The sequence below is a fragment of the Brachyhypopomus gauderio genome, chromosome 11, assembly GCF_052324685.1.
Source record: "Brachyhypopomus gauderio isolate BG-103 chromosome 11, BGAUD_0.2, whole genome shotgun sequence".
NCBI classification, from domain to species: domain Eukaryota; kingdom Metazoa; phylum Chordata; class Actinopteri; order Gymnotiformes; family Hypopomidae; genus Brachyhypopomus; species Brachyhypopomus gauderio.
The window spans coordinates 4,919,992-4,940,693 of NC_135221.1; the positions used below are offsets into that span (position 1 = coordinate 4,919,992).

At 44.4% G+C, this 20,702-nt stretch overlaps 2 protein-coding genes across 4 annotated transcripts in view; both read right to left on the minus strand.

Moving 5' to 3' along the window:
* fhl1a (four and a half LIM domains 1a) overlaps window positions 1-4,660 on the minus strand; it is a 9,533-nt gene extending 4,873 nt beyond the window's left edge. The window contains exons 1-2 of one of the 2 annotated variants that reach the window (XM_077021214.1): window positions 4,642-4,660; window positions 4,212-4,291 (exon numbers count right to left, since the gene is read on the minus strand). The gene's annotated coding sequence lies outside the window, so the exon portion shown is untranslated. Of the gene's footprint in view, window positions 1-4,211; window positions 4,292-4,641 lie in introns of those variants that run through there. The other variant, XM_077021213.1, reaches the window with a different exon arrangement.
* Window positions 4,661-10,695: 6,035 nt separating this feature from the next.
* Window positions 10,696-20,110, minus strand: slc9a6a (solute carrier family 9 member A6a). Of its 2 annotated transcripts, XM_077021210.1 has the most exons (16): window positions 19,698-20,110; window positions 18,903-19,102; window positions 18,543-18,620; window positions 18,335-18,411; window positions 18,132-18,244; window positions 17,678-17,783; window positions 14,981-15,122; window positions 14,759-14,864; window positions 14,580-14,668; window positions 14,242-14,355; window positions 13,843-13,954; window positions 13,418-13,571; window positions 13,002-13,032; window positions 11,806-11,888; window positions 11,325-11,430; window positions 10,696-11,020 (listed from the first exon to the last, which is right to left on the minus strand). In XM_077021210.1, exons 1-16 carry the CDS (start codon window positions 19,975-19,977, stop codon window positions 10,742-10,744), a joined length of 2,070 nt encoding a protein of 689 aa, XP_076877325.1. In that variant the 5' UTR covers window positions 19,978-20,110; the 3' UTR covers window positions 10,696-10,741. The 2 variants fall into 2 exon arrangements, with proteins under 2 accessions (XP_076877325.1, XP_076877326.1); XM_077021211.1 differs by lacking the exons at window positions 10,696-11,020; window positions 11,325-11,430; window positions 11,806-11,888 and having other exon boundaries at window positions 12,882-13,290; window positions 13,351-13,571.
* Window positions 20,111-20,702: the final 592 nt, after the last annotated feature.

Consider the following 20,702-nt stretch of genomic DNA (forward strand, 5'->3'; position numbering starts at 1 on the left):
CTACCAAACCATCTGCTCTAACCATGTTAGGGTATGGTCCAAAAGCGTGGGCGGTGCAGGGTTTGGTGCGAGAGGGTTAGGGCTTGAATTCCTTCATTGTGACATCAGAGCAGAGAATAGAGGAAATCCAGCGTGTCTGAGTAGAGGCCCAGACCCCTGAAAGCATCTTCTTTGACGCGTTTGCTATCCTGAATCAGGGGATGTGGCTCTGAATTACGCAGCAGTTATGCGTATGAATCAAGGCGTTGTCTAAACTACCGTCTTTAATGTAGCACAACTGTTTTATGTGCTTGTCTTGCTCTCTAAACACACTACCGCTGCTGGCTTGGCCGTTTACAAAAGATTTAGTCTCTATGAATAACATAAATATGCTTAGGCGTGCATGAAAGGCTTTGTTTATCAAAGCTACTGCTCCGATTATTCATTGCAGTGTCAAACAAATGGAGGAGGCCCTTCTGTGCTTTAATGTATGAGTCACTGAAAAACACAGTCAGATCATATTTCATGCTCTCAGGATGGAGATGCGCTCACACCTTTACTATATGCCAGGAGTTTAAATCGGGCTCCTTCATTTGCAACTGTGATGTGTGTATCACATCTGGCTTGTTATAAAGCCTAAGAAAGAAGTGCTACAACAGCACTGTAGCTGCCCAGTGAAAGCTAAAATGGAACATCTCAAACATACGTGGTGCACGTTTTAATCGTTTTTGATTGTTCAGTGTCCACAGTTGCCCTGCGAGCTACAGCATTTCCTGGGAATCGTGAGCGTGAACATGCAGCGTCTTCATGACCACGGTGATGCGTTTTTAACCTGGTGATGCGTGTTAGAGAAGGTGTCCTGAACCAGCATTTCTTCAAAACATCTGCAGATTAACCGAGCAAAAATGGAGACACAATGCAGACACCATGCAGAGTCCTCTGAGACACACACTCTTCTGGGTCTTTGTCTCTGGGTAGGAATTATATCATTGGAAGGAGAAACACCAGACGGGACCCTCTACACTCATCTTAACATACTCCAGCCTCTTTGGATAATTATTATTTATATATTGTTACAACCTACGACGACCTCTAGCATATTTTGATAATGTTTTACAACACTTATTTAAATTGTTGGGCATCAGATGGGAGAAATAACTGTAAATCACACTATAAAATACTAATTGCTACATTTCCCTAAATGATGCAGTCTGATACTCAGGACCTAATAAAACAGCTTTGTGTTCATTCCACATGTCTTTAATAGTCTGGCTCAGTTAAAGCCAGAGTGAGTTCAGGACGGTGCCACACTGTGTGGACGCCCCGTACCTTCTGTCCACGTCTTTTCTATTAGTTGAGATCACACGAAAGAAAAATATAGTCTAACACAATCTTAACCTGCCACCGTTGTTGTTTTTGGGGCGAAGTTATATTTGCGTGATGTTTGGATATATTTGTCGGTAACATTCGTTCTGGAATGTTGACATTGCTTGAATGAGTCATTCTGGCAACACCAATCCGTCAGTGTCTGTGGTCGACAATGGAAACAAAGGACATTCCCTGCCGTCCCACCTGTCCTCTGCTGAGACCCTGCCGTCTGGAAGCCTGAAATAGCCATGCTCGCTCCCAACGGCACCATCCAAACACATCGGCCCGTTGGGCTGTTATCTACCCCCCACAACATGGAGAAAGGCAGCGCTCCCGATCTGTCCAGACCATCCACAGCCTGCTGAAGGTCAAGATACGTCGCCGAAGAGGATAAAATAAGATCGTAAATCGGGATTTAGTTTAAGGCTAAGGAACAGGTCAAACCCCAAAGGACGAGGTGTAGAAGGAGTAGTGTTTCAGGAGTCTCCGTTTGAACAGTCAAGACACACAGTGGCACACTAGAGACTGGCCTCACTGTCCAATCCAAAAGGTCTCACCAACAATACCTACAAATCTCTGATTTTTCATCTTTTATATTATATAATATATTTAATATTAGAAACATAGCTCCAACATCAATAAAGCATAGAATTTAATTCAATTCAACTGGATAAAGAGAGTATTTAATTCTGCCGAGAGGCCCCACTCCCACCATTTCACTGTAGATCAAAACCTGACAGTACATATTACACTGGCAGCTGAAGCCACTGTGTGTCTTTCCCCTCAGCTCCAACTGAGTAATGTGGCCTCTAACACAAGGGCACAGACTCTGGGAATGTTGTCCACTGAATAACGCCCTCTTATTTCAGAGAGTTTGCCCAAGGGTCAAATAGGGTCCTCATTCCACCGAGCTGAGCGAAATTGTCTGCGATGCAGTTATGCAATACAAGAAGGAATAGTTCCGTTTCATCAGTATTGGACAGATATATAGTACAATTCCGGCCAAAAGGAAATAGGGAATAATGAGTAAGGTGCTAGGACTCAACTCTGCCTCTAGTGAGCAAAATGTGACAGCGCAGTCTCCAAAGTACCACATTACCTAATTAGGACCTCTGGTGCTGAAGGCATCATTCTCTCAAAGGCTCCCCCTAGTGGTAAAGCAGAAGAAATCCTGAAGAAATCCAGCTGCTGCTAAAATCTTTCAGAGTCTACTTACACAAAATGTGATCCAAAAAGCCCTCGAGCCCTCGATCACTTAGGCCAGGAGCACAAACAGTTCTCTCCACACAGCCCTTATATGGCTGAACCTCTTTACCACTTACAAATATTTCTGCAAGGGTGATTTTGGTCTGACGTCTGCCTCAGAAGCACGAAGGCCACAAGCGTTTTATTGGTCGATGCAAAAGTTACAAGGATATGAGTCAGCAAATAATGAGAGGCAAGGTTAAAAATCTTGTGAAGTGGACGTATAACTCTCCCCCCTGGGAGACAAAGGATGGAGGAATCGGGATCGCTGCTTAGCAACATGATGTCATTGTAGCAGCAAAACATCTAGTTGTTTGAGGTTGCTAAGGAAGAAAACGCTTAGTATTTGGCGGGACTTACAGCCGAGCTGAGGCAAACCTATTGTGTCTGTCCTAATGGGCTCCAATGGTCAGTGGTTTGACCGTAAAAAACCATCACATCTGCATGAGGGGAAGTGTCTTCTCATACAGCCCTCTGGTTCAGAATTAGAGCTGCTTTTCCATTCTAACTTTGATATTCAGTGCCTGCGGTTTGTAGCAGGTCCTCTCAAGGTCAGCGAGATTAAATGCAATTATTTCTTTGGTGCAATTGCACAGTGTACTTTTGAGTTGGAAACTTAAGGCTCTTAAGAAGTACTAAGGTATAATAACATTACACAGACCAGCTACCATCAGAAACTCTTACCACGTACCTGCACACACTGACCACAATGTTAGATTCTGTTCTTAGGCCAACTGTTGGCATGACATTGGCAATTCAGCGAGATTTTAACCCCACTGGTCACAATCTGGCAACCGATCTTCCTCACCGTATTTTGGGGGTCAGCAGTTTGCATCATTAACAGTGACATGGTGGTGGATTAAGAATTGATACACTTCTATCAGGCAATCGAGTGGTACTGTGGGGTTGTTTTAACATGCATCAGTACCACTTCTGTGTTACAGGCGCTCCAACAAGTAAAATGTCAAAAACTGACCATCGGTGAAGAGTTGGAGACCAACTGCTTATAACATCAGACATGTAGGCTTACCAGATATAGGTTGCATACAAAGTAGATGTTTCTAATAAAATCAGAGTGTTTAGAAAGGTGTTTGGCTGTGTTAACAAAAACAACTTCTGTCATAAGTAGTGTGACAGTTTTGTCATGGTCCGACATACCATTTGTAGTGTAAAACCAGAACCGTATTAGTCCATCACCTAGGTAGGTAGTTGATTAATTCACCAGTACAGAATTAATCAACTACCTACATGATAAGACATGAACAGATTGGCACGGTTCTCTTCATTGTTCAAGATGCAGCAGAGGACTTTTCTTTCCAAATATTTAAATTATTTTTTCTCTCAAGAAACTATGCAAAAGAAATAACTAATTATTATTTAAATTAATGATGAACATGTATAATAAGAACAATAGTTTTTTTCTATGGGTGACACCGGCCTATATACCTGAGTATACCTGAGTGCCAATGCTGTCAACGGAGGTGCTGTTTTGATGTGAAAATGGACTCTGTTGCTTTCCAAATGAGTAAAAGTCAATCATCAATTACTTTTCCAAAAGTGTCAAGTATTTATAAATAAGAACCGAACACTGAGGAAGGTAATCATAGTATTAAACTTACCACGGTGTAACAGGCTACGCAAACGTAAAAGCTGTCTTCTCAAACAGGTTACGTCTCCTCCAGTGTGCGTGGAGATATGACTGTTGCCGCGGCGTTTAAAAAGCCAGTAAGGGAAGAGAAAGAAAAAAGTGCAGGCTGTGATCCAACCCCCTCGACATTTATATCAACAATGACTTCAGCCAGGAATCCACCACCTCTGGCCACTCAGGGAATGGAAGCCTGAAGTTATTTGTGCAGTAAATACGGTAGCTGGGCTTTTAACATCATTATTTTTGACTAGGCAGATATTCAACTGTATATTAAGTGTGGTTAAGTGTATTAAGTGACTTGTAGTTGTGAAAAGAAAGTTTTTAGACTTTTTCAACGTAATATTGCGATGAAGCGTTAGTTTCAGCAACTACTACAGTCAAGATGATGAAGTTGTACCCACAGAAGTTTAGTCGATCCCTGCCAACTCCTCCCACCAGAACAGCAGCTTGGGTGATCCAGGGTCGTTTCTTTTGGCCAACTCTTGTCTACCTGACATATGTCCGAAACTAAAGCTCCACCAGGGTTGTGCAGGAGTATTCACTTCCTGTGCTCATCCAGGCCTCCATCTTCCTGGCGTGGCTCCAGGGAGTCAGGTCACCGGCAGCCCTTCAAGGACACGTCCAAAGCAGCTACGCTGAGTCTACGGTTATAATGGTCCAGTAAAATGGTCCAGTCTCTCTCCCATTGCACTACCAGTTTACAGTGGAAAAACACAATAAACCAATACTTTAAAAGAGGACGGTGAATAGACTTTCTTTTTGCACTGTTCACATATCATTTACAAGCTGCATTCTAACGTCTGTATTTCTCTCCTGCGTAGAAAGTCACGTCTTCTTTCTGCCGACGCTAGAAAGGACAGACGGACAGAAACGCTTAAAAAAACAGATTCATCGAGCATTGAGACAACTGCAGCTGTACCTTGACTGAACCGTCATAGTGAGCTTTATGGGTGTCAAGAGTTTGCAACATCAGAAATATGAGGTAAAATGAGCACTCCCTGTTGGGGGGTTGGGAGTCTTGAGAGGGGGAGTCTTGAGATGGGGTGAAAAGCAACTCTCAAACCAGGATGTTCCATTTGGTCACTGATAAATAAATTACTAAGAGCGTGTGATACAGCACACTACAGTATTCCTGTTACACAGCTATTCAGTGGACATGTGCTACAGTTAAACGTAATGGGCAAAACCACATGTTTAAAAAATGTATGACAAACATTTTGTAATACTAATAAATACTAGGATTTTATACGGCATGACAAACAATTAGACATTATGTATATAATTGTATTAATAAGCAAATGTGTGTCTGAACGTTCTGCACAAATACAGGGGTGATAGTGGGAAAAATTCCTGAGCCTGACATTTTTTTGAGCGCGGGGGGGGGGGGGGGGGTTGTGGAAGTGTACCATATTTTTAATATTTAATAATTAATCTTTAAATTAATTAATAATAAATAAGTCAGGTACTCATTATGGTGAAATAAAAAAAACAAATTTCTATTAATATTCTGAGAAAATGCTGTAACCTAAAGATTCTGTTAACACAATTAGACACAATATGTTAAAAACAGGCATGATTAATTATTTATTCATTACTGTTAGTAAATCAAAGGATACCAGACAACTCAAAGAATTATGCAAATAAAGTTTAAAATAATGACAAGTATTATGATTATAGTTAGTTTTAATATATAAAATATTTTATAAATATTTTGTGTTGGATTATTAGGACATACATTTTGTGCTTTTGTTCATGTATTACACCTTACGCCGTAAGGCGGCCATGATGAACCAGATCGTCTGACCACCTGTACCGGCTCAAAAAAAAACACTTTCTTATAATTAAACTTCATCAGAATAAAGATAAAATACTGAATTTATCTTGTATCTACCTCTGAAGTTCTTCCGATGTCTGAAATACAGGCGGTCCCCGGGTTACGACGTCGATCCGTCGTAAATCGATTTTCGGTGTAAATCGGAACATACGTACATTCTGTACGTAAATAACGTACTATACGCAGTTATCCTATCCTAAAGCTAGCCTTTTGGCAAATACCTTTATCCGTAGCTTCATTTAACTAAGGCTAAAGGCCTATCCTAATGCCGCGCACACCAAACACCAAATTCCGTTTACGACGCAGAACCACTTGGGTCCAAACGAGGCTTTATATGGTAAATGGGAGATGTGTAGTAACCACGGAAAATCGTAACTCGTGGACCACCTGTATGATGATTATGTCGATTGAATCGGAGCAATAATGTCTTCGGCACGACCAAACAAGTTGAAAACATAAACTGACCAAAACAAACTGGACTTATGGCAGGAGGGAGGTAGCTTTTTTACGTAATGTCCGAAAATCAGAAGGCGGGATGACCCGCAAGTCAATCAAATGACACCGCCGTCATCCATCCAGCGCTGATGAGCGCCAGTGAGAGGATCATATTTCATCCTCAAAGCAGATAGCACGCGCGCGCATGTGGTTTATTATTAAGATTTGACGGATTTCCCCACCAAAAAATTAAAATGACGGAAATCGTGGTGACGGAGGACTTTAACTCATGCACTAAGCAAACCTTTTTTTTTTCTCGCGTATATGTCGGTACGCCGGAATTCCGGCGTGGCGCCTGAAAACTATCAGGCCTGCAAATATTTTTTAGTTTGTTTTTGGTCTGTGTCTGTTATGATCACACCACTCACATGAGTAACTAGAATAGATATGCATACAGATTAGTTTTTCTCTGGTGATGGGCTGTTCTGGATGGGATCATTTTGGTCTGGTGTGAGTCTAGAGTGTTGGGTAGCCTGGAAATCTTTAGTGATCTTTTTCAGACAGAAAAAATGACACCAAGAAAATAAAAAAGTAAATATTCATCTTATACTTGACTCCTTAAACCGAGACCAGTTAAATAAACTGACAAAAACTAACAAAACAAACCAACAGAAAGCAGGAGAAGATGACAGACATTACTCATCCAGAAAGGTTCCCCCAGCGAGGACACATTATTGTAGACCTTCGGACCATATAAGGAGCACGTTACCTCTCTGAGGGTTGGATCTCGCCTGCACGCTGTGGCGTCCACTCGGTTCCTCTGTGGAGAACGCTGCTGACCATCTGTGAAGCAAACATCCCTCACCCTGGACAGACAAGGAATCCACACGCCAATGACAAACTTCGCTGTTTCCACACAGCTGCAAATTACAGCGGAGGACGAGTTATACTCGTCTGTCCTACACCGCCGAGAGGGATCGTGCTCTCGAGCCGCGTTTACCCAAGATGTTTGGGGGAACGGACTTCACAGAACAGCATCATGATGAATGAGACTGGGGTCAGATTCTTCATCTGCTTCAGTATAGAGTTTGTCCATGAAGTCACATCTGAGTCAGCGCCAGCTGGACTCTCTGGTTTCTGTCCCGACTCCGAATTCAGAATCAGTTCAGGCAGAACCCAATAACAACGACGCAAGTATAATCGAAAGCACAGATTTCTGTTTATTGATCTTTGCACACACAAAAACAGATGATCAAATTTACACAGATGTAAACAGTCAGTACCTGCAACACGCAAGAACAGAGGGTGTGTGTAGTGACTAGCCCTCAGCTACATGTCATTAAAAACACCCTGCGCACGGCCTCCACGCCTCCCAACGCTTCGTAATGCTACTGTGGATGGACCAGGGTGCCACGCCATTGAGCGTTAAGGACAAGCTTTCACCCCCATCAAAGTCTGTTAGTGCACATAGACACTGAATGAACAACGTCCAACTTGGACACAGCCACTGCCTGGACGTCCAACCACCGGAGCACCAGAGTCCACGCTGCTCTGGACACCATGGGGCAAAAAAAATAATAAATCAACAAAGGAGGGGCCAGAGGGGGTAGGGTGTGGGGTAAAAACCCGCTCAACAACAACCTTCTTTTTCATACCATCTATACATGGGAATCTCATAAAATGTCAGCAACTGATCCATTTGTGAATCAATTATTTTTAGTGATAGCAAAAATGTGATAGAATTTTTTGCCATTTCGGTTTTTATGCTTCACGTGTAAGTTTTAGTGTATAAGCGCGGACGCACTAACTCGTACGAATCATCTCGCTAACAGAGCACACACAGACATTGCCAGATTGCTGTTCATGGCATCAAGACCACATATATGTAGATTCACAGAGCAATCAACGTGATCAGAACAGTAGGTGCGTTTGTTCCTTCGTCTGAAAATCTAACATTAGAAAATGAAACAAAAAAAATAAATAAATAGCAGAGATTTTCAAGGAACAGCAACAAATCAACAGGGCTAAAGCAAGCCAATTTAAAATAAAACAAAAGTGCAAATTTTGCAGTCACACTCAACAACGCTTCCTCCCGACCGTATATCAACTCCCTGTTCCTGCAGGTCACGTTATCAAGGGGCATGCCTGCACTTCACCACGCTGTCCTGCACAGCAGGAGATAACCGCGCGGGGGTGGAGGGATGGAGGGGTGGAGGGGTGGAGGGTCTCCATCTGGACAGCAGAACCTGCTCCATCCTCCCCCCTGGAGCACGCTGGGCCTCCGTCCACAATCACGCCAGACCCGGAGGAGACGCAGCTGCACCCGCACCGGGGAACCGACTGCTGCTCCCACGCGCTCCCGCACATCCGCACGGCGGTTTCCCGCAGGGTCTCGCGCACACCCACGCGCGCTGTCTCCCTGACGACCGCCACAACCACCGAACGTGAGACACAAAAGCTGCTTAAGTTCTTTTTAAGCTCTGCTGTCTGGCCTTGTGTCAAAGGTGATTTTATTATTCCCCTTTAGCCAAAGCTATTCTGCGTAGAGTACATTCAAAACGCAGTCGTTTTAATTTGACCTCGGTAAAACCAAAACCGAGACAAACTGAAGTTGTTCTGACAGAATTTCACTCATCACATCGTCCATCGCCAGCAGGAAACAGTCGATTTCCTGACCGACATTTTCTTGTCTACCACACAGCTAAACGGTGGTTAATACTGCCTCTTCCAGGCCTACAACAAACCGAAAATCAACGAGCATACGGCTGACTATGTTTCTGACCAAAACAGCGACTGTAACTGATATTACACACCACACTAGACGCTCAAGCTGTTGTAAAACCCATAAAAACTCCACAAACAAAAGTTGGAGAACACACAGTGATGCATCTCCACACAACGAGTCATGCAAAAGCTGCACATGAAAAAATAGCTGTTAGTCAAGTCAAGAAAACTAGTCTTCCCCTTTAGGCTATAGTACTGTCCGTGGAAGAAACAGGGAGAATTTGAACAGACTTTTGGTTTGTGTGACTAATACGATTCATGGATTATGTTAAACAATCAGAGCTAAATACTGTTTCATTTTTGCCATTTGTGGCTGCACCGAGAAATTATGAACATTTAGAGGCTGTCAATATTCTGTTCTTCAGAAAATTTAGAAAACTCAGCTTTCGCACTACAACCTTCATTAATCAACATCTTACTGACATTACATGGATACATAAGATGAAAATCCCCAGAGTCACAGTCAGAGGTCAATATGTGAGATCCAGCCCCTTTGATTACACAGAGTGACAGGCATCCCTCTGTAGCCAATCACAAGTCATGTCGAATGACAGGCACCCCCCTGTAGCCAATCACAAGTCATGTCGAATGACAGTCACCCCTCTGTAGCCAATCACAAGTCATGTCGAATGACAGACATCCCTCTGTAGCCAATCACAAATTATAGCAATTGAGCAACGGCCCTCTTTCAACCAGCTGCAAGCACATACCTCAGACACATACGAGTTCATTATCAAGATTAAAGGTCTCCCCCTAGTGGAAAACAGACAGTGTTTTGCTTCGAGAAAGAAAAGACAAGACACACATACAACAGGCACTTGGTTGTAACCGCAGAGCAAAGTCAAAGTCACCTGGTACGCATGCCTCCGTTTTTGACCCTCATTCAGGAAAGACCGTTTGCAGGCACAAGACTGCTCTCTGATCCTACTCAAAAGCCCCATGGACGGAGGTCTCACACGGCAGAACGCACAGGTTAGCACACACGCCAGGCAGCAGCTAGGTTACACCTCGCTGTACCAAGGACAAGCACTTTTGACGCCAGCCTCGGAAAAGCAGAACACGCTACGATGACGCTACGATGTTGCGAGACGTCACATCGCCTGATCAACATCCAAGCTGCTTCAAAAAACAAAAAAAAAAAAAGAAAAAGAGAGGGAGAGAAAGACAGACAGAGAGCGCACAGGTTTTACGAAGAACAAACGGATGGCAAAGAATCAGTTACACCAGGTCTGGTGCCCCAAGAGGAGAAGAAAGAAAAAGTGACAAATGAGGTAGACATCAAATCAGCCACTTCAGAGAGAGAGAGAGAGAGAGACGTCACTCCACATGGTGCTAGTGGTAGATGGTGTTGGAAGAGAGAGGGGACAGATGGACAGGAATGCCTCAGACTGAACCACGCCTGTTTGTTTTTTTTTTTCGTCTTCTTTTTTTGGTTCCCGCCGCTCAGCTCAGAACTCCCGGTAGCGGTGGGTGTCCCGAGGCAGGGGGGGCTCCGAGTCGTCCATGGGTAGGACCAGGCGTGTGCCTCGGATCACCAGCTCATGGTCACCGAACGCCAGCTCGTGGTCCAGGGCCTCGTCAGAGCTGCCGGCCGCGGCGCCCCCCGACACGGCGCCCGAGCGCGTGTCCACCACGTCCGTGCTCACTGTGATGTCACCGTAGGTCAGGCTGATGTCACCGTCGTTCAGAATGAGGTCCGAATCGTCATCCTTCAGCTGAACCTCGTTCTGCAGAGACACACGGTTGTACATTTTATCGGTACTGAAACAGCAACCTAGCCAGCAGTTCCTGGACCATTTAAAACCACCAGCAAACTTCACGCTCGTTCGATTATTCAACCATGAAGGTTCAAAGTCAGTTACCTTCAAAGAAACATTTACTCATTATTTTACACCCAGGCGTGTAAGAACACGTGCAGGAGTGTGGATTAGGCCTGTCTGAACCTAAACTGCCCAAGACCACTTCTACTGGGGTGGGCGTGCCCAGGCTGGGGTGGGCGTGCCCAGGCTGGGGCGGGGGAATGGTTCTGACCTCACGGGCCTGGGGGCTGGTCAGGCAGTCCGCCAGGGGCCCACAGCAGGACGGCAGTGTGGCCGTGAGCGGCGGCCCGCTGTGTGTCAGGATGGGCTTCAGGTAACTGCAAGGCAGCAAGCGTTAAGGTCTACACATCTGGCACAGGGAGACCTCCTTACTAAAAATACTACATTTACATTTACGGCATTTGGCAGACGCTATTATCCAGAGCGACTTACATTTTTATCTCATTTTTATACAAGTGAGCAATTGAGGGTTAAGGGCCTTGCTCAGGGGCACCTCAGTCATGGCCTCAGGTCTGGGAATCGAACCCACGACCCTCTAGTCACAAGACCAGTTCCCTAACCACCAGGCCATGACAGCCCTGAAAAAAACTACTAAAAACACAGACATGCACGTGGGCAGACAAAGTCCTTCTGACTGCATTCAGATTCTTCTGATATGGCGCCCTCTGCTGGAGTGATAGCGGAAAGGATACTTGTGGTCAAAGTTGTACCAGATCCGGAACAACCAGGCACTCTCCTGTTTGGTGCTTCTCCTCCCAACTCCATCAGGGCCGATCTGCAGAAAGGCACCCACAGATAGCAGCAGGATTCATCTAAACCAGGGGTACTCAACTGGCGGACCGCGGTCCGGATCCGGACCCGAACGCAGTCCTGTCCGGACCCAATCTCATTCCTGATTAACTGGATACGGACCAAAACAAAACCGTAGCATTTATTTCAGGGCTATTGACAAAACACTCCGTCGCGAGTGTTACGTTTGCCACCCCCGCTCAACAACTTACGTTCGCCACCCCGCTCAACAACAAGCCTGCCTGGTTGACGCTTCGCGAGCGGCGCGAGGGTCCGCGCGGCGAAAATGACGTAATCGCTGTGGCTCCGCGTGTGCGCGAGTGTCTCGCGCGCTGTCGGTTCGAGAGGTCGTGCACCTCTCGAATTTTGTAACTTCGCGCCGCGCTTCAGCGCAATGAACAAAGTCACGTTTTCAGGGTTCATACACCTTTATAAGGTGGAATTAAAGCACTTGTACGTCACTTTCAAGGTCCATTTCAATATTTCCCAGCATGTTAAACATAATTAAGTTAAATATTTATACATATACTCGAAATAATTCGCTTTTTATCACATTATTTAATGGTTGTTTATTTAAAAAACGCCCAATCTTCACGTCCTCTCATGTTTCGTCCTGGAATTACAAGAGGCTCGTATTTGTTAACCTAATACAAGAGAACTATTCAGTCAGACAGCTATTTGTTGTGAAACCAAGTAGTTACAATTTCAAACATTTTAAAGTACTTTAACCTAAATTCCAGCACTTTTCAAACCTGAAACATATAGCAACATTAAAATTGGTCAGGTAAATGTTCATTCCCCTGTTTTGAGGGGTGTTTCTACCATCGTTTCGGACAAAACGCCTATCGTTTCGGAGAACACTGCAGTGACGCTCGCGAAAGTATAAACGCCTCCACCGTTCGCGCCCCCCCCCCCCCCCCCCCCCCCCCACCCCCCGCTCAACAACTTACGTTCGCCACCCCCCGCCGCACCGGACCTCAGGGCACAGGTATCTGCCAAAATTGGACCGCGGACAAATTTAGTTGAGTACGCCTGATCTAAACATTACCCCCACCATCCACAGTGCTCGTCATCCATGCACAGGCCAACATGCACCTACCGAATTGTCCTGATCGGCGTCAACTCCAACACTGTTACAACAGAAACAAACGTAATCAAACAGACTTGTGTGTACAAGACAGCGAGATGCAAGATGTCAACTCAGCCAATGGCAAAAATGCTGTCTGTCATCTCAGCCAATGGCAAACATGCTGCCTTTCTTGGTCTCCCTCTAATCTCCCTCCCTTGGTGCAGCTGTTAAGATACACAGCTTTGCATTCAAAACACCAGCATCAATAATCACGGCATTCGGCCTCCAACAACAGCGGGAGGGAGCGGAGAAGGAGGAGGTGGAGAAGGAGGCGGTGGAGAAGGAGGAGGTGGAGAAGGAGGCGGTGGAGAAGGAGGAGGTGGAGAAGGAGGCGGTGGAGAAGGAGGCGGTGGAGAAGGAGGAGGTGGAGGGGGTGAGGGACCGACCGGATGCGTTGGCAGGACAGCATCTGAGTGGTGCCTCCACCGCAGATCCACACGGTGAAGAACACCACCAGCAGCGTGGTGGAGAACATCATTTGCCGTGCGTACGTAGCCGTGTCCCTGATCGAGAGGGCAAAGGTCATAGCCCCACGAAGACCTGGTGAGGAGACACAATCACGCACAGAAGATGGAAGTTCTGCTCAGGGTTGACAGATCAGGGAAACGACACCGAGCTTTTCTCACGTGACAGTGTTGTGCAACACTAACAATGGTTCTACAACGCAGTGCAAGAGTGGAAATGGTCTTTGTTTTTCTTTAAGCACTCATTTAAACCACTAACTCAAAACACATTCCTCTCCTCTGGTGTCTTACGGCTGCACACGAGACCGCCGAGCTGACGGCGTTTCGCTCCAGCTGGGTCCACGAACCTGCAAACATCATCATGTGCTGGAAGTTGGAGCTGATCTTCTTCCTGCGGCCCAGGTTGAGCAGGAAGGAGAGCGGGTAGATGTTCGCCGCACGGCCCAGGAAAACGGCCAGCTGAGAGAAGAAGCGGTCAAGGAACCACAGAACTGAAGTTGGCCAATCAATGCACCCTCACGCAACAGCCATGCTCCTTAAAATCTAAGTGGTGGACAAAGTTCTGGCCCAATTACTCCAGACACCAAACAACGCCATCTGTGATGACCCTCTCGGCAGCAAAGACAGGGTTCATCTATTCCACTGAAGAGCTCCTTTTTGGAGTCTGTGACTGGGAGTCTGTGACCATCTTAAGGCAATTGGTCGTAATTTGCTACACACGGTACCATTTAAGTTTGTGAGGATACGAAGGCTCCCACGATGAAGATGGGGTTGAAGACATGGTTCTGGAAGGTGAACAGGGTCAGACCCATGTAGGAGAAGATGAAGTTCTCAGCTAGGAAATTCAGCAGCTCAAACAACTGCAGAGAAGGATTAAGGAAGGACTTCAGAAACTTGGGATTTAACAAACACCACAGTGGAGAGCAGGCAAGTATACAGACGTGTGCAGACAGATGCGATGTTTCCAGAAAAACAGGACATCGCATTTTAGAGGTCCTTAATCGGCTGTGCGTAGCATGACTGCTTTGTTTACATAGATGTATAAAAGTGTGTGTTCCTTCATTCACACAGAAGGTGGATTTACCTGCTTGGTTCGGTCCTGTGACTCCGGGGAAAGGTTGTTGTAGGTGTAATGGGCCTGAGTGATTCCACAGAAGAGAACTGCTACCACACCTGCGACACAGGACATCAAGAGCTTTAGATCAGGAGCAGAAAGGCACTCCCAGCGGGTGGAGCGTCACTGCAACCAGCAGGGGGCGTTACCGGTGAAGCCACAGGCTTCGGCCAGCAGGAACGTGCTCCAGGACATGAGGAAGAACAACGCCGTCTCCAGCAGCTGGAAGTCCCGCAGTTTGGTGAACTTGGTGACGTGGGGGGGGAGAAGTTAAGGAGGCTCAAAACCACTGTAGACACCATTACACACACACACACACACACACACACACACACACACGCACTAGAAAGGCCAGGGCCAGTGGAGGATATCAAGGCTGTCATTACTCCGGTCGCCACTCCAAGAGCGAAGGAACCACTGAAGACACCCAGAAAGACGCCAAAGGACTTGATCATGGCCATAGCTTCAAACGTGTGGCTGTTGTCTCCCTCAGGCTGGTACGCCACAATTGAACTGACAAGAGAGACCAGATGGAAGTGAACACACAGACGTACGCACCGATACATAACCCCACACACACACACACACACACACACACACACACACACACACACAGCACTTTGAATACTTATCCAAAAATACAGGATCCTAAAAGTATCACTCAAGTGAAGAATACATTTGGCAGGTAAACGGACACCAACACAAATAAATATTGTGCCGTTTCTGCAAGAAGCGCAGATATCAGGGGAAATGACGGAGGAAGAGGAGGGTGAGCAGGCCAAGGCCTCACAGCAAAGCCACCCAAACACGTTCATGAACCAGGCCATGAACCTGCTGCTCTATACGCAACACTGCACTGGAGCTCCAGCCAGGCAAACCGACGTTTTCATCACGTCTACGGCACTCTGACATGCACAGTAATGGTGAGAGGGTGGGGTGAGGGTGGAGAGAGGGTGGGGTGAGGGTGGAGAGAGAGGGTGGGGTGAGGGTCCTGCCAGAGTTCACTTCTGTCATTGCTGTTCTTTTGCACATTCATAACATTCTGGTTATTCATTACATCTAACATATTATAGCAATGTGTTTATATAATGTGAATACATTATATATATATATATATATATATATATATATTTGGGTGCAAACAACATATTGAATTTGCAGTTGTGTGCCTGCGCCAAAGCTCTGTAATGAAGCTGTTCAAGGCAGTGTGTGGGTGGAGCACACACAGGGAGGATGGAGCGTGGAGTAATCGTACAGCAGCAAGTCTGGGTGGATGATCTCCACCACCTACCGTCACCCTCTGAGCAAATCACCCCAGTCTGGCCCCACTCTGAAGTCCCACAAGGTTTCAAGGTCTGTGGATCCACAGACGAATCTAACGCACACGCCGACACACTGCAGTGCATCTTGTTCAAATTCACCAATTGGAAATTCTTACTCAAGTAAGGAAATTTTTCTTTTTATAAATTAATTAGAAATGTACAGTGCAACACAAAATGGCTACTTTACAGTGAAATGACATTTTATAGTGAATTTACATTTTAGTGTGTTGTTACTTAAGAGGTGGTACTTAAACATTCATAACAGAAAAAACAACCAAATTGTATTTAATCTGTTGTTTTTCTTTTCCCCCTTAAAACCACTCTCCTTTCAAAACGGTACCATGAGGCCAAACTGTGGGTCATTTGCTCTGTATACTGTAGCTTACACCAGCTAATAATACACACACACACACAACCCTATAATCTCCAAAATCAAATCTGTTTCTGTAGCACACCCATTCAGGGGCGTGTCTTGCGTCTGGTTCCCGCCCTCTACGCACTGAGCCACGCCCCCTGGGCTGTGCTGTCCCACCCTACTGTGCTTCCCATAATAAAGGAGAATTCTGGAGACGATGACGTGCGTCCAGCGGGAAAAGAAGCAAGTGTTACTGATATTTCATTTGATTAGTGACAACAGCACAATCAATAAAACAAAGCATACCACACAGCAATAGTGATTACTTTTGTGATTGCAGAGAACTGTTAAATTTACCCCGTCTACCCAAAGCAAAAGCTGCTAACCTGAGTGGATTCAGAAAATATTTAGACATCTCTAATTGTTGTAGCCTTGTGTTGTGGATTTGATTTTGAACAGTTGCAATTGCTATTTTCACCCATCAATCTACATGTAACCACTCATGAAGTGAAAACCTTTTTAGAAGTGCTGAAAATGAATAAAAACTATGAATCTACTTATTCACAAAAGTATTCCAATGTATGGCTGTATTGTGCTCAGATGCGTCATCCTTTAATTATAATTATCCTTCAAGTGCATCTGGAAATAGTTTGAAATCCACCTGTTGCAAAGAACATAGATTAGGAGGACACACACTGGATCTATAAGGGCCTGCAATTTACATTTACAAGAAAACACTGCACATAGTCAATGCACCAATGCACATAGTCAAAACAACACTGGAGTGGCTTGAGGGCAAATCTCTGCTGGGCATTGAGGGAACCAGACTGTGGACATCTGTGGAGAGACCTGAAGACAGAAGGCCACAGATGCTCGTCATCTAATCTGATGAGGAAGTAAGGACCCAGGTGTGTTAAGGTAAAGATGTATCCAAGAAGATCTGTAGCTGTAAATATTGCCAAATTGGCCTTCTGAAAAGTACTGAATAAACTGTTTGAATACATCTGTGAATAAGATATTTCGCCATCAATTTTTAAATAGTTCACAAGACAAACATTTTTTAATTAACCATTGTGGGTGATTAAATGTAGATTGGTGTGTAAAAATTCAAAATCAAATCCACAACACAAAGTGTGAAGCAAGCAGACATTTCTTTCTGAATCGACTTTCTGAATCGGTGTCCTCAAGAACATCCAAACATTCCAAAAATAAGTTCATATCGACAACTAGCTTCTAAACTGAGACATCAACATCACACATGCAAGAGTCAAATCATGAATCACTGCTTCCTCGTGAATCACTGCTTCTAATTTTGCAGTGGTCACAAGAGAACAAGATATTAAGAAGACTTTGCACTTTCAGTAAGAACTATGACAGGAAATTGGACTTACGAGGAGAGTACTACGGCAACAGCATCGTTCAGTACGCTCTCTCCAAATAGTAGAGCGTAGAGGTCCACATCAACCTGCAACTCGTTGAAGATGGCCAGGACCGTAACTACAATGGAAAGTTCACAGGAGAAAGCATTTTGAACTATTAACTAGTGAACTAGAGTGGGTCCTAGTGGGTGAACTATAAACCCTGCATAGCTTTTTGTGATTAGAATTCCCTTTCCTAAAGCACAATTAAAATTGAGACATTGTGAAAAAAAATTGAGAAATTGTGACTAAAGCACAATTAAAAATTGAGAAATTGTGACTAAAAATTGAGAAATTGTGACTAAAAATTGAGAAATTGTGCTTTTCACAGGAAAACAACACGAAACAATAAAATCTCACTCTCCGTTGGCAAATGTCTCTTCAAAGAAGATAAACATATTACAGATGTGGTTCTACCAAGACGCACCTGGGTCAGTGGCAGAAACAATGGCACCAAAGAACAGGCAGTCCGTGAAGAAGAAGTCTTCAGCCATGTGACCGATGTGCTTCATCAACATCACACAGCCGTACATCAGCAACCTGCAACATGGCCAGTATTCCCAACATTAGTTTGTGTCTTCCGTTACCCAAAAGACCCATTCCAGAAACCACAAAGCTAAATACACTAACCCAATAATGAAGCAGGACACCACTGTTCCTACAAAGGCATACGCTAGAATGGAGCCCATGTTCCTAAAGAAATGTCTCTGAAATTAGAAGATAATGACTTTAATTAACAGCAATAATGAGAAATTTTACATTCTCAGTATTAGTTTTAAAGTAATGACTACATCTGTGTGATCAAAGATTTTCTGTAAGGAACTAAAACAGTTCATACCCGCTTTAAGCTGTATCCGGCATGAAATATAATTGGGGGCAGGAGGATATTGAAGAACACCTCAGGGTCAAATGTTACCTGAAATAGCATGAGGTAGGACATGGTGATTAACTCTGCCCCAACACTTAGTCAGTCTGTGACTTTCTGAACTGGCAATAAAATCAAAATAAAAGTAATAAAAGCATACAACTCCTGTTATATAAGAAATTCAATTAACATATTAAATGGAAAATACAGATAAACAGACCGACATCTTTAGTTAAGGGCTGTAAATGTTGGTATCATATGCCAAAACAGCAGTATGAGAACTCTAGGCTAAGGCCCTTAGGACACTTGCAGCTGACACGTTAATCATTTTACCTTACGAAGCATCTCGTTGTCCTGAACATCATTGACTTCACTGCTACTTATCTCGCCCTTCAGGGTGTATTCATAGAACTTGCCACTGACGTTCACTAGAAGTGTTGCTGGACTGGAATCAACAAGGCAACTCAGTGAAACGTTGTTGATATCACGGGGTACATGGATCCCATAACGTAGCACAACCCCAACAAGCAATCCTAGTGACACAGAATGAAAGATGGTTATTTTTTTCAGAACAGCAACAGAGAGCTGATACTTTTTAATGACCGGATATGACAGCCAAGACAACTAAACACTGTGCATATATATATATATATATATATATGCATGTGTGTGTGTGTATATATATATATATACACACACACGTTTTACAGTGTTTAGTTGTCTTGGCTGTCATGTACGGGATATATAACTCCTAGGGTTATATATGCGTATATATACACAGATACTTATATATACGCATCTTGCTTAAATACATATATTGCAGTAAAACATAACCATTAAACTTAGTGTAATAGTGTGGTTGATGTAAATAATGCGTCATTAACCCAGTGTTCAGTGTTCAGAGCTGCGCAAATGTTGCGCCGTTACTCTCGTGTTGACAACAGCCGTCCTGCCATTTAACCAGCAAGCTAACTCATCTCATCTAACTCAGTCCTGTAGGTCCTAAATGATCCATCAGATCCAGAGGTCCGAAATATACCCCAGATTAAATACGTCTGTCGTATAACCAACACGACACGGTTCAATAACAGCCAGGAGCGTTAGATTTGTGTCCAAACGCACTCTCACCATAAATCATGGCCAGTCCCGTTTCGTGCAGAAACCTGAAGCGGCGGTGTTTGAACAGCCATATCGTTAATATTGTGAGGGTGAGGAGCAGGATGAAGATGAGCAGGTCTGCGCTGTCTTGTCGGTGGCTTTCTTCAGCCTTCTTCTCGGTCACGATGTTCTCCATCGCGCTGTCTTCAGCCCCGCACATCCACACGCAGATCGACAAGCTGGTTAAAACGCACAACGGCAGCTTCCCCCACACTCCCTTCCTGGTGCAGAGTTTCCATATGGAGCCCATGTTAACATTTCTTTGTGGTTAAAGATAATAGGTTTGATGACAGCGCGTGAAATATCGTGCACAGGGGGGTGAATCGAGTAACTCGCAAGTAAAAGCGGTGTGTGGATCGTTCCCGCTTCCGAGCTTTACTCCGCTCCTTTCAGCGTCGGCATTCTGCAGAAACCATCAGCTGTTCGATCACATATTTATGCGCAAATGTTACGCATCTACGTTGTGTTGATCGGTGTCCATTTAACGTTTAGCTTTTCAGGAGAATTTTCATCCGCGTTCTAATTATTATTTTTTTTACATTTAATTACATTTTAAGTGAGATTTGAGCAGACTGGTGGATACGGGCTCATCGGTTCTGTTTGAATCAGTCATGTTCATGCTGCAGAAATGTTTAGTTTTATAACTTTTTTTTATAAATATGTCAACTAATAGCAAAAATAATTTACATTTTTACATCTTCTTCTTTAACTTAAATAGAATGCTCGTAATTCTGCATTTGGGGAATTTTAATTAAAATTTCATTAAGAATTTTGTAGTGGAGACTTATATCAAGAGGTATTTAAAAGGCTGAATCAAATTCAAAACTGTTTACCAGGACATACCAGAACATGGGCCATGGCATAACAACAGCTGGAGGGGGCTGTAGCAGAGCATCAGCCCAGCAGAATGACTGTATCTGCTCCTTTGAGCGAGGAGGAACAGAAGGAGCCCTGCCAGAACCCTAGAGAAATGAC

Bases quoted from the DNA above. Each gene is read 5' to 3' on its own strand.
- slc9a6a (XM_077021210.1), bottom strand. From the start codon at position 19,977: ATGGGCTCCATATGGAAACTCTGCACCAGGAAGGGAGTGTGGGGGAAG. The intron at 14,356-14,579 runs GTAAATCCACCT...CCTTCTCTGCAG, and splicing joins CACAGGACCGAACCAAGCAG to TTGTTTGAGCTGCTGAATTT. The intron at 11,021-11,324 runs GTCAGAACCATT...GTGTCTCTGCAG, and splicing joins CCAGCCCCCAGGCCCGTGAG to AACGAGGTTCAGCTGAAGGA.